The following is a 13,421-nucleotide window of genomic DNA, read 5'->3' as shown; positions in this document are numbered from 1 at the left end:
TCTCCGTGAAGAGTTTTTTGGACCAGCAGCGCCATGGGTTTCTATCGGTGGCTGTGCGTGGGGCTGTGAGGACCCGGATCGGGGATGGTTTTTTGTTCCGTGATGACGCAGGTTAGCGGCGTGGCTAGAGACGGTTGAATCGCTCGGAGAGATGTCGTGGCGGTGGGGATCGCAACTAGACGAGTCGAACGGCTTGGGTCAGCCGGAGCTCGGCCGGATTGTGACGTACAACGAAGGGGATGAGAGCAGATGGTTGGTTTGGACTGAACCAGATGATGGGCCTGAAGGGATCTCCTGGGTGACTACCCTATTGGGCTTCGAGTTGTTGGGCTGGGGTCCTACCCTAGTCCATTAGCTTCTAAATTTGGGCTAGGGTTTAGGCTCTTGGCCCAAACCTATGTTTTTAGCTTTTGTCTAATTACAATATGTTTCCTTGTATTAGGAGTCTAACGAGTGTAGTTTGGCTTGTCTATGTCGCTATGTTTTTTTTCATAGCTTATAGGCTCGCTTTTATGTGAGCGATAAGTTCAAATATAGTTGGTCTATCCTATGTACCACGGTGGATCCTCCACAAAGTCTTGTCTGGCCATTGTTATGTGTCAGCGGATGGGTATGTAATGGCCTTCTTGGCATGCGCTATTATCAATGGAATTACCATTTATTCAAAAAAAAAAAAAGTATTTTGTTTTCAAGCTTTTCTTTGCTGTTGTTAATTATTGCTTTTACTTTCTTACTTTTTATGCTTCTGTTATTGATTGCTTTGTTTGTCTTATAATGTTATTTACCGTTGTACACATATAATCTCAATAATTTCATTAGTTACGAATTTTTATTTATTGTCAAGTATTTTTACTTCAATCGAATTGAACTAATCTCAGTTAAAAAAGAATTCAGATTCCCTCACACAATTACCAGTACACCTGATTCACTTGACCATCAGCCACCAAGTTCTTAAATATCAAGGTAGCAAATCTTTGACCAAGAATCAGTTATTTCCTCGACCAACAATCGTTTGATAAGTTAGAAAACGCGCATCATATTTATAATTGCACACTTGACCTCTCGGCCGTCTGTTGGCATACCCCCTTAATCTACTGAAGAAGGGAAGTAAATTGTTTCCCAGGCCCCTCAGCTATCTTGGCCCAAATGATTTTCATAGGCAACACATCACAAAAATATAAGAAAGAAAGTTTTTCACTATTTTTCTTCTTTCTCTTTTTCACAATAAAGTTAAGTTTGGTCTCAATCTTTTCCATATTGCCTTCCACGATTTTCACAGGCAACACATGCATCACATAAAGATGAGAAAGAAAGTTTTCACTTTTTTTTTTTCTTTCTCTTTTTCACAACAAAGTTAAGCTTGGTCTCAATCTTTTCAGTACTGATTCAATTTTGTTATGGGAAAAACTCACAAACAGTACCTGAACTTCAAGCCACTAATAACTTTCGTACCTCAAGTTCAAAAAATATCATATTGGTACCTGAACTTCTGACCCCGACCCAATATCAGTATCTGGGAACAGTGAAATCGTTAACGAAGTTAATTTTTGAAGGATAAATCTGTCATTTCACTGTTCATCATCTCCAAAACTCTCCCATCTCTCTCTACAAACCCAGATTTTTCATTATCTTCTTCATACCTCACACACACAAACCCAAATCGACCAAATGAGAGGTGAGAGGTGAGAGGAGTTGGTGGTGGATGGGACAGTGGCTATTGAAGAAGTGAAAGGTTGGTTGATAGTGGTGATGAGGTATGAAGAAGAAGAAGAAGAAGAAATCTGGTATTGCAGAGAGAGGGGAGAGTTTTGGAGATGATGAACAGTGAAATGACAGATTTACCCTTCAAAAATTAACCCCGTCAACGATTTTACTGTTCCTAGGTACTGATATTGGGTAGGGGTCAGAAGTTCATGTACCAATCTGATATTTTTTGAACTTGAGGTACGAAAGTTATTAGTGGCCGATAGGTCAAGTACTGTTTGTAAGATTTTCCCTTTTGTTATATCTGTTTTTATTATGTGCAGAGGTCATCTCAAGACTTATGCTGAAGGTAGAAAGCAATAATGTTTGTATCGAATCAGTACAGATGCGCCTCATATTTCACATTTATTTTGTGGTCTGAAAGTAATTGTGTGCGGTGGAGGGGGATGATTTTCAACCATCTTAAATTGGTTGGATGGGCATCAAAGCGCGCTCCTAAGTGACTACCACAAAGAACATGCTTCAAACTAAATGACAACTCCCTTTGAGTGGTCGACTCAAGCTTAACATTGATGGAGCGTTCCATGTTGAAATGAGTAAAAGGGGAATCAGGGGGTGTCATTAGAGATGAGAGTGGTGTGTGTTTAGCAGCTATTGCACACCCCTTTTTCCATGTTAGATCGGCCTTCCATATGGAGTTGGAGGCGATGAGAGCAGGTCGCTACTACTTATACATCAAGGCATGACCAATGTGGACATTGAAACTGACTGTGTCGCGGTGGTTACAGCGCTCAAAAGTGAGATGGAGGACTTATTTGAGGTAGGTTGTATTGTGGAAGATTGCAAAGCCTATTTGAGCTCTATTCTTTCTTTTAATTACTTTACGATATATTTTTCGTGAAGCAAATAGTGTAGCTCATAAATTGGCTCACCTTGCTAGGGTTTTTTACCTAGATGATTATTGGTTAGATGAAACTCCTGTAATTATCCAATATGCACTCTATGGGGATTATTGTACTAGTACTCGAGGTTTAGGCCTAATGTCCCCCTCGCTGTATAATAATCTTTTATTTATTAATAACAACGGGCGTGTGATTGAACCTTCCAGCTAAGTTGGGTTTCAAATTTTTAATTTTTGTTTTTTTAAAGAGCATGCCATCTTTCAATTTGCATAAACATTACATGAAAATTCATTTTTGGATATGTTTGAACGAACAAACTTGAATTTTTTTTTTATTTCTCTTTGTTTTACATTTTGTGCATGTACATTGCTATTAACATCTGTTAGTATCTTTCATAAAAAGAAATCATTTATAATACTTTACGTTTTTTTTTTTCCATCGCTACACAACTACACGCAGTACCTAATATAAATCTCAATATTTATCACATTCTCCGAAACATGATAAAAATGTTGAATCCGAACATTGATAAGGTGCCTCATTATAACTTATTACAATTGGAAGATGCAAATGGTGGTGGAGGTGTCGATCCCACGTGGCCCCATGTTATACGAGAAGTCAAACTCGTTAAAGCCTTTGAAGGAGACACGCGAGTACGTGACTCATTATCTTTGCAAGTTCCGCTTTGTTTGGCTTTTCTGCGATTTTGGCCATTGCTGGGCTCTGCGATCCCCACCAGGCCACCATCATCACTCTCTCTCTCTCTCTTTCTTTTGAGACCCAAAAAAGAAAGAGAAGGGCTCTCTGATCGTCAATCATACGCTTATGAGTATTCCCAGTACGTACTTCTGCTTCTCTCTTTTTCTTCTTTTCGATTTTTATATTTATGATTGCTCTTTGCTCTTTTACAACTCATAATCAATTACTTTATACCACTAAATTATATTCAATAAGATTTGTTTATAGAAGATAAGATAGAACCCTATTGTCTCCGTGTTCAAATCTGTACTGGGCTGTTCTTAGTTTTATCAGCCATTCAACTTTGACTTGCTCATCAAACATTTATGTCATCTGTAACTTTCCATCACCTGAAAAAGACTTTGACTTTCAAGAATGGTTCCCACTGGTTCTTTTTATCAGATTAATCTTTATTAGTTTGCTTCCTGTTAACACTGGTAATGTAAACGTAGTCAGAAACTGTGGGTATGAATCTTTTACTTGAGTAATATACTCAGTTGGGTCTGAATTTTTTTTTTCTTTTCTTTTTTCCAGTTTGTTCTAGCTACTGAAGAGAGCTGATAGGTAATTGGATACATTTTTCTATAGAAAGCCGGCAAAAGATTACTGTAGGAACCAAAAATTCAAGGCAAGAAGCCGAAAAAGTTCAGCATCAGGAATTGTTAATACAAATGGAATGTTCATAGTGTGAACCCTGAAGCTGCCTCTATTTGAAACGGGAAATATAGTGGTTTTATTCTAGAGGCAAAGAAGTTGAAGAGTTTTAATAGATTTTAATCTTCGGAGATTTAAGAGCTGTGATTGTTACAGATATATAACCAAGATGGGTTCTTTCAAGGGTCATGCTGTGCCAGGGACGTTGTTTCTTGTAGTTGGGTTGTGGCATATATGGAGCGCGTTGGTCAGATATGTATCCGACCCCAAGTCATTTCGGGTCCGGGTTTGGAATCCTGTGCCGGGTTTTGATGGGAGGATCAAGTACTTGGAGCTTTATGTTATAGCCGTTGGTGCTTTTATTGATCTGTGTATCGAGCTTTTGTATTCGCCCCATCTCAAGTTCTTTGTTAATGGAGTTTTGAACCCTGCTCACATGAATGATTTTGAGCACTCGGGGATGCTTCTTATGTTCTTTATCTTCGGTGTAATTGCTCTGCTCTCACAGGAGACAAGGTATGGTCATTGTCATTTGAATATGTTCATTGCTATATTTTTGTTTCCTTCCTTTGTGGGTTGATAACTATCTGTTTGATTTTCAAGAAAAATATAGGACATTAATAGAGACGAAGGCATGAATTTCCTATTTATGCTTGTGATTGATGAAGTAAAATGTTTTATTCTGTTGAGAGTATGGCAACTTTAACCTGCTCAATTGGGTAGTTTCATTGTACCAGAAACGAATTAATAAAAAGAATACAGATCCAAATACTACTTATTGGCTGTTTAAGTTCAGAGACATCTGTATCTAGTTTCCTCTGTTTCTCTAGGAATGTTAGGATTTTAAGTTTGATGCTAATTATAGAACTTATACCAATAAAAACTTCCATGTGGGTAGTGGTTTCTTTATTTTGGATTTCAGTAGATCTTAAATGCCCACCTCAATTTTGTGAAACTCTAACAGTTTGGATCCTCATTTCCAAAGGTTTATTTATTGCTAAAGTGCGATTATCTCATGCAAAGTTTCGCTTGCTTTGCACAGTATTTGGTGTTACCGTGTGTGTGTGTGTGTGTGTATTTTTTGGCAAATGGTATTAGCATATTTGATTTCTGTTTCATGATGTCCCACAGTAATTGCATACGTGCAATGATGTAATATGACTAGAAGCAAATGAAAATTAGTTCACATTCTAATTGGATGGATTTCATTCACAATCATTCGAAATCTGTGAATTTAAGTCAAATGTCCTAGTGTTTGTGGTGGCCACAGTTCATAAGACCTGTCATAGTGTGAAGACTACCAGCAGTTTTCTTATGAAAGAGATCACCAGCAGTCCATGAGAAATGTCAGAGTGTCAGATCAATATATATCAGTATATCACTAAGTTTTTATACCTAAAAAGGTAGAAGCTTTTGTAGAGATATATAAGGCTGGTGCATCTGGACATTTCCTTTTGCTCCAGGTTTTTGCTTGTTATATTTGTGTTTTTGCAAACTCCTTAAAAGTAAATCGTATGATTGGAGTTTTAATTGCTGCAGTATTAGACACCCAGTATCAGACTGTAAACTACTTTGTGAAATCTTTTGAAACTCCTGACACTGTCATATTATGATTGCTGAATCTGAAAGGAATTGTGAAGGTTTTGTAAATTGCAGTTAAAGAGATAGAGAGCATACAATTGGAAAGCAGCTAAAGTACTTTTCTGGGATTTCTCGATATTTTCGGACATTGGGTAGTTTGAATTCCTAAGAATTGATCATTGACTGATGTGCATATCATTTTGCACCCATGAAGCTTAGAACATAATGTAAGAGATAAGGGTTTGTATTCGTTCACCAGGAAAACTTCAGATCAAAGAGCTTTGGAATTTTGCGTATACATTAAGAGTCTAATATCCGACGATTTTAGTTGAGATTTGATTTCAGTCAACTGGAGAGATGCTCCCTCTTGAGAATTGGGTATTTCTATGATTTTTCAATATGGATCTGACATTGGTTATTTTACTCCCTCTATGCATCACAGACTAATGTATAGATCACTTTTCACCCGTGAACTTAGGACATGGTGCAAGAGATAGGGTCCTGTACCACCAGTAAACTCTAGAGCGATGAGCTTTGAGTTTTTTTTGTTTAAATTAGAAGCCAATTTCTGATGATAGCAGTTGGGTTTTCTGTGATTTCAGTCAACTGCAGAGAGATACTCACTCTTCTCTATAGGACCAACCAATTGAACGCTGGGGTAATTATGATTTTGACATGTCAGCCACCTGGCTTTTGGAGATAATGACTGCCTTGCTTGGCGTGTAATCTTTTCAGGTATGATTCAGATTTGTTGGTGAGGCAGCCTATTCAGCTTTTTTTAAAGGAGTTAGGACACACTTAGGGGTGCTAGAGTGGTGGTTATATGGGCTAGGCTGGTTTGTTTGCGCAAGACATTCATAAGATGATACGTGTGGCTTGAAGTTTGGGGGAGACTTGGTTTGTCACATTGCTCCTCATTCTGACAACCATGATCTCTGGTCCTCAGCCATGGGGCCCATGAATACTTCCATTTTGATTGCACTTATAGTAGTATTCAGCTGAAGCTTATGAGGAAATGTGACTTCCCTTGGCCTGGTCTCTCTTGGTCCTAAAGCATAAGGTGGGCTGTCTCTCATTTTGAAGGTGAAACAGCTCACTTTTAGAGCTAAGCTTTGCCTCTCTCTCTCTGTTGAAGCTTCTTTGGGGGAAAGGGAAAGTGCTGTTAATCCTGAAGTCTCTCATCACAACTGTGATGGTAGAGTGGAGCGTCCCCGATACATGCTTAGATGGAATTGCTTTTTTATTATTGTTATTATTATTTTTGCTTCTTGTTGCTAGTTCAAACTTCTCCCCTAACCTTGGTTTCGGGCTTTTGTGAATTTCTGGTTGCGTTTGTTTTTTTTCCCCTTTTGCTTTTTAGCTCTGGGCTGGGTTCAGTCTTATTTGATGATTCACCATTGTGATTTTGTTTGGTTTCCTTGCTGGACCGTTTGGGTTGTGTTTATAGGATCCTTAGGCTTTTTCCTTCTTTTTAACATTTGAGTGTTGTTTTTTTCATGGGTCACATGCCCCTTGCAAATTAGTATCCTTTTAGTTAATTTTATATAGTACGTAATTGAACATCACTCCCCATTCCAAAGTGAAAGAATTTTCTATAATGTGTGGAGTTTGAAATGATTTTCCTGGTTTCGTGATCAAAATGTAGTGGCCGGTAATGCTAATTGCCTGAAAGAATTATCACATAATATGTTTTGTCTGTACAAGCCTGCTTATGCGGGCAGTTTGACTCATGTAGTTAGAAATATCTCGGAAATAGTTGCACAACTATCTTACATCTATTTACATGAAAGTCTATTATGAAAACTGATTAAATATTTGTTGAATGGGGAATCTGGGATATTCTAGTATGTAGATTAAAACTAATTTATTGTGATGATGTTCATTTATTGCTGCTCAGTATTGATAGCTTCAGGCCAGGGCTTAAAGTTTAAGCACCTATTAGTTGGTTCAGGATCTTCCCTGAAGCATTGCCACACATTAGGTTTTAAGCTTTTTCTTGTTCGATGCACTTGAAGTTTTAACATTAGGGACCAACTAGTTAGCATGTAGATTAAACCAAGTTAAGAGATGGTCTTAAATTTTGCTTCAATGATTCAGTTCAGAAAAGTTCATTTATTGCTGCACACTATGGGCTCAGGTTTTTAAGTTTAAGTACCTCATTTGTTGGTACAGGATCTTTTCCTGAAGCATTGCTTTAGGCTTCCTTGTGCTTGAACTCTTAACGTTGGAGACTATAGTTAAAAGATGGTGAACGCCATGTCCACATTTTTATCACAGGATTGGTGCTTTTACAATATCACAGTACCACTATCATCCTGTATTCAGAAATTCTTAATTAAGTGATCATTTTGACCATCCATCACTCATCTGTGCTATACCTTTGTTTTGTTTAACTGGGTTATATGCTTACTTTGTAAGTATGGCTAGATTTATTTTACTGGGTTATATGATCTTGTAAGTATGGCTAATTCTTCTTTTGCTCTTTTAATTTCTTGCATTTAGATTTCTTCCATTGCCTGAAGGAGCTCTTTGTCTGATAGCTGCCACGGCATTCTCTGCAGAGTATCTCTTGTTCTACTTTCACTCAACAACTCATAAAGGCCTCGAGGGGTATTACCACATCATCCTTGTCCTTCTAATTGGGCTCTGTATATTATCAACTGTTACAGGAGCGCTCCTACCAACCAGCTTTCCAGTTGATTTATGCAATGGTATTGCCTTAACTCTCCAAGGCATCTGGTTTTATCAGACTGCATTCACCCTCTATGGTCCGATGATGCCAGATGGTTGTCAGTTGAAGGAAGGAATGATCTCATGTCATTCTGCAGACAATGAGGTCCGGGGAGAGTTACTTGCAAACTTCCAGTTCTTCTCCATAGTTCTTGGTGTACTTGTTGCAGTTGTGGGAGCATATGGTTTCATTGCTTCAAGATTTGGGCATTCAGATCTTAGCCGTTTGCATGCAGTACCTGTATTGGTTGACGATCAAATGAGGGGTATGTTTAGATTAATTTTTAACATGATTTCGTGTCAAATGAACTCTGGCTCCCCATTTTTTCCCAAGTAGAAAGCAATTTGATTATAAGCTGGATTTTGCATTATAGACCAATGCTGACCAGATCACTTTTATGATTTTACAGGTTTCTAGCGCACATCTGAGAAAATCTAATATATACTGGAGGAAAAACTGAGAAATGGATTTACTTGCGGGGTTGTCTACAGTAGGTGGAGTTCATCAGATATATTCAAAAGAGATAGTGGCATTTATAGGAAGATTAATTTTGTCAATTATGTAGAGACGTTAGTTCAATGTCATGTTAGTTTTTTAATGCTGAAAATAGTAACCCTGTTTGAATGGGTTTGTGCTTGGTCCAAAGAGAAAACACAGGAGATTGACTTCTGTTATAACCAATAGAACAGTGGAAAATATGACTTTTATACATACAATTTTTTTTTACTTCTATGCAAAATCGTTACTCCAGGACTACTCTCTCTAGTTCATAATATCATTTTTGGGGTGGGTCTTGGTATACAGTCGGCCAACATTGAACTACTCAAAAGTATCTAGCAATTCCTTTCTTCAACTTCATCAGCACAGCTCAACAATGTAAATGAAGAAAATTTGTGTTTTTCATTGAACAGCCAACCCGGGGGATCTAATGCAAATGCAAAAGCCAAGCCCGTGTTCAGCTTCTAAAATGGATGAGATGCAAGAACAGTACTCATCTTCTACTACAAGTATCGTTGAAGGAATTCGCCTTTGGTTCCCCTCAGATAAGAGCAAACATTCTCAACGGTTGCAGTTGCAGACATAAAAAGGAAGTGGAAATTAAGAGTTACTGGCGATTTGGCACATTTTCAATTCCAAATTCACCACAGGTGTCTTTAGATTAAGGAATTCCAACCATACAACTGCCTACAAAACCATGTCAAACCCAGAGACCACAATAGGAATAGATTGCCGCCTGCCAATGTTAAAACAAACCTAATTAAATTAAGTGATATGCTGGAGCTAGTTTGGAATTGCTGTGACTTTTAAAAAAACACTGCTGTTATTGTATTGTGAGAATAATCAGCTGAGGACTAAAACAGTTATATATATATATAGGATTTTTCTCAGGTAAGGATGTCCTTACCTAAGGTTTAGGTACGGATTTGGTGTTTTCACCCACTTTTCGATCACATTTTCACATCTTAACCGTTCAGTTTTTAGGTCCTAATGTATAGATCACCTTTGCAAAATTTCAGCCAAATTGGTGATCGTTAAGGCGTCCAAAACTGCAATTTACACGAACGGACCGAATCTGTCGAACCGGAACCGTTCGTATTTATAATGGTAAATTGCAGTTTTTGATGCCTTAACGATCACCAAATTGGCTGAAAATTTGCAGAGGTGATCTATACATTAGGACCTAAAAACTGAACGGTTAATATGTGAAAATGTGATTGGAAAGTGGGTGAAAACTGGAAATCCGTATCTAAGGCTAGGTAAGGACGTCCTTAGTGTAGCCGAACTGATATATATATATATATATACAGCCCTTCTTGGCTGCGGATATCCGCACCTAAGCAAAAGGTGCGGATTTCTAGTTTTTCCCTACTTTCCGATCATATTTTCACATCTTAACTGTTCAGTTTTTAGATCCTAATGTATAGATCACTTCTGGAAATTTTCAGCCAATTTGATGATCATTAAGGCATCCAAAACTGCAATTTACCATTATAAACACGAACGGTTCCGGTTCGACAAATTCGGTTCGTTTGTGTAAATTGCAGTTATTCTTTGTTCTTGCTCTGGCAACTTCATCAGGAGTAATCATCAGAAGATCTGTTTCTCCTGTTGTAGAGGGGGTTGTAAATTCCAGTAGTTTGAAATGATGGCTATCCATCAGATCGAACTTTCTCCTTTTGTAGATTTGTTTAAAATCTAACTTTGGAATTGAGGAGTTTTTTACCTCATGTTCTATTTCATTGTATTCAAATTCTTCAGCGTTTAGGAGTTGTACTCCTTTCTTTTTCCCGAAGATGCTCATCATCTTGACATCTCTCGTTTCCAACTGTTTTGGTTTTTCATACCGAATACTAGTCAGACTAGTAGGTGCTTCCAGAAAAATCATGTTTGGAACAAGATTCTTGTCTGGCTTTTCTAATGGTTTGAATCCATTAGCTTTCTTTGTTTTTACTGTAGGCACTTTCTTGTCCTTCAGTATATTCTTCATAGAATCTAGCGTTTTTTGCTGTTCATTGATTTTTCTACTAACACTTGTTAGCTTTTCTTCTTCCGTTTTTGGAAGTTCTTTGATATAATCTATTTTTTGCTTCAATTTTTCTAATTGGGCGATTATACCTGGTACCTTTTCTAGATGATCTTGATATCTAGATACTTCTTGTAACAGGTTCTGATGTTTCTCATCATAAGATTTTAGTAGAGAATTCAACTTCTCTAATATCAATTCAGACATTGTCCCCATTGGGGATTCCCCTTTTGAGCTCTTTGCAAGCTCTGATACCAGTGATTTGCGGATCTAACCAATGCTCAAATAGTTAAGAGGTTTTTGTTCCTCTGTAACAATGAATTTTAATTCTTTGATATTTTTCTCGATCTTGTAGATGATTTTCTGTACTAGGAATATTCTATCCCAGTAATCAGGAGTGGCTCGACTGAGTCTAGCTCTGTAGTCTTTTGCTCTTCTTAGCTTTTCTCGTTCTTCTTCTAGTTCTTTTTCGAATTTTCTACAATTTGCAAGTAAGTCTAATCTAGACAGAATAATATCTAAATGTGCGATTATGGATAATAAAGTTTTAACTGTTTACCTTTGAAAACAGAGGATGAAGCTTAGCTGTAATTAACATTTAAACAGATAATTTCAAGATATGGGCCCACCACGCTTTATCAAATATAATTAATTTTAAGAGAGAGAAAAGGTTGATGATATGGAAAATGGTATTAGTGGGATGAATAGTGAGTGGTTTTGAAAAGTATGGAGAAAAAGTAGAAAGTTTTGTGTGAGTGAGAATAAAAATAAGTTGGTGGGGTGTATGAAAAGTATATTAGTGAAAATAATTAGGCCTCATCAAAAAGCCCGCGGATCAAGTGGGCCGATGGAGGCCCGCCGGCCCTGAGGGCTAAAAGCCCGGCCCGGCCCGTTAAAAAGCCCGCAAAGCCCGCCTCGGGTGGGTAGTGGGCCGGCCCGCAAAAAGCCCACAAAAGCCCGGCCCGGCCCGTAAAAACCCATAAAATATTTTATATATATGTAGATATGTGTGTGTGTGTTTATAAATATATATATACACACATATAGATATATATTTGTGTGTGTTTATATATATATATATATATATGTGTGTGTGTGTGTGTGTGTGTGTTATATAGATATATCTATATATGTGTGTGTGTTTATAAATATATATAATATGTGTGTGTTTATATATATATATAGAGAGAGAGATATAGAGAGATATATATATATATATATCAATATATCATGTATGTGTGTGTGTGTTTATATATATATAGAGATATATATATATATATATATATATGTGTGTGTGTGTGTGTGGAAGTTCTTATACTTCTATATATATAAAATATGTGCATATATATATATATATATATATATATATATATATATATATATTCTAAATATCGGTTGACCAATTCGATCGGATTCGAAAATATGGTGAAATTGGCTAAATGTTTTACCACACTCATAATTTATTGTAATAAACTCATCCAACGGTCGGTTTTTCCATTTTCTTTGAATTGATAGGGGTTGCTCTTAGGAGTGTATGATATATAAATATAGGTTTATAAGAGTAACTACGTTTGACCTAGTTGATCGAATTCGAAACGATAACCAAATTTGCTAGATTTTTTACAACCACCATAAAATATTACAATCTCTCAATCGAGCGGTTGGTTTCTCCAAATTCATCTTCCACTTCATGGTTGTTTTAGAATGGACCTCAACAATTTAAATGCAATGTACAAGTCATACAACTTTAGGAGACAAATTAGTATAGGCTAACGTATTTGTAATTAAAAATTGAAATTTTTATCTTATGTCCACACACATCCATCGATTAATTATTTACAAGCGTGATGTAAAAAAATAAACAAGTTTTGCATTCATCACGCCATCGGTCAACCAAGAAAACATGCAAGTGACTACAGTTGACCAATCCGATCGAGTTCGAAACTATGGTGAAATTGACTAAATTTTTAACCATACTCATAATTTATTGTAATAATCACATCCAACGGTCGGTTTTCCCATTTTCTTTGAATTGATAGGGGTTGCTCTTTGGAGAGTGTGATATAAATATAGGTTTAGAAGAGTAACTAGGTTTGACCTAGTTGATCGAATTCGAAACGAAAACCAAATTGGCTGTATTTTTTACAACCAACATAAAATATTACAATATCTCAATCGAGCGGTTGGTTTCTCCAAATTCATCTTCCACTTCATGGTTGTTTTAGAATGGACCTCAACAATTTAAATGCAATGAATAAGTCATACAACTTTAGGAAGAAAATTGGTATAGGCCAATATGTTTGTAATTAAAATTAATTTTTTTTATCTTATGTCCATGCACATCCATCGATGGAATGAATACAAACGTGATGTAAAAAAAATAAGCACGTTTCGCGGTTGTCACGCCATCGGTCAACCAAGAAAACACATAAGTGACTACGGTTGACCAATCCGATCGAATTCGAAAATATGGTGAAATTGGCTAAATTTTTTATCACACTCATAATTTATTGTAATAAACTCATCCAACGGTCGGTTTTTTCATTTTCTTTGAATTGATAGGGGTTGCTCTTTGGAGTGTATGATA

The 13,421-nt window shown here is 36.9% G+C and overlaps 1 protein-coding gene across 2 annotated transcripts; it reads left to right on the top strand.

Annotated features, from left to right (window-relative positions):
* The first annotated feature begins 3,261 nt into the window (after positions 1-3,261).
* LOC133744036 (uncharacterized) lies at positions 3,262-9,060 on the top strand. Of its 2 annotated transcripts, none has more exons than XM_062172163.1 (4): positions 3,262-3,444; positions 4,155-4,514; positions 8,082-8,575; positions 8,720-9,060. In XM_062172163.1, exons 2-4 carry the CDS (start codon positions 4,168-4,170, stop codon positions 8,725-8,727), a joined length of 849 nt encoding a protein of 282 aa, XP_062028147.1. In that variant the 5' UTR covers positions 3,262-3,444; positions 4,155-4,167; the 3' UTR covers positions 8,728-9,060. The 2 variants fall into 2 exon arrangements, with proteins under 2 accessions (XP_062028147.1, XP_062028146.1); XM_062172162.1 differs by having other exon boundaries at positions 3,879-4,514.
* Positions 9,061-13,421: the final 4,361 nt, after the last annotated feature.

The sequence above is a fragment of the Rosa rugosa genome, chromosome 4 (assembly GCF_958449725.1).
Source record: "Rosa rugosa chromosome 4, drRosRugo1.1, whole genome shotgun sequence".
Lineage (NCBI taxonomy): Eukaryota > Viridiplantae > Streptophyta > Magnoliopsida > Rosales > Rosaceae > Rosa > Rosa rugosa.
The sequence above is the reverse complement of the archived record's forward strand: the minus strand, read 5'-3'. Positions and strand labels throughout refer to the sequence as shown.

What these genes read in the sequence shown, in the direction of transcription:
- LOC133744036 (XM_062172163.1), top strand. Translation starts at nt 4,168, where the DNA reads ATGGGTTCTTTCAAGGGTCATGCTGTGCCAGGGACGTTGTTTCTTGTA. An exon ending in CTGCTCTCACAGGAGACAAG is followed by an intron (nt 4,515 to 8,081) that starts GTATGGTCATTG and finishes TCTTGCATTTAG; the next exon opens with ATTTCTTCCATTGCCTGAAG.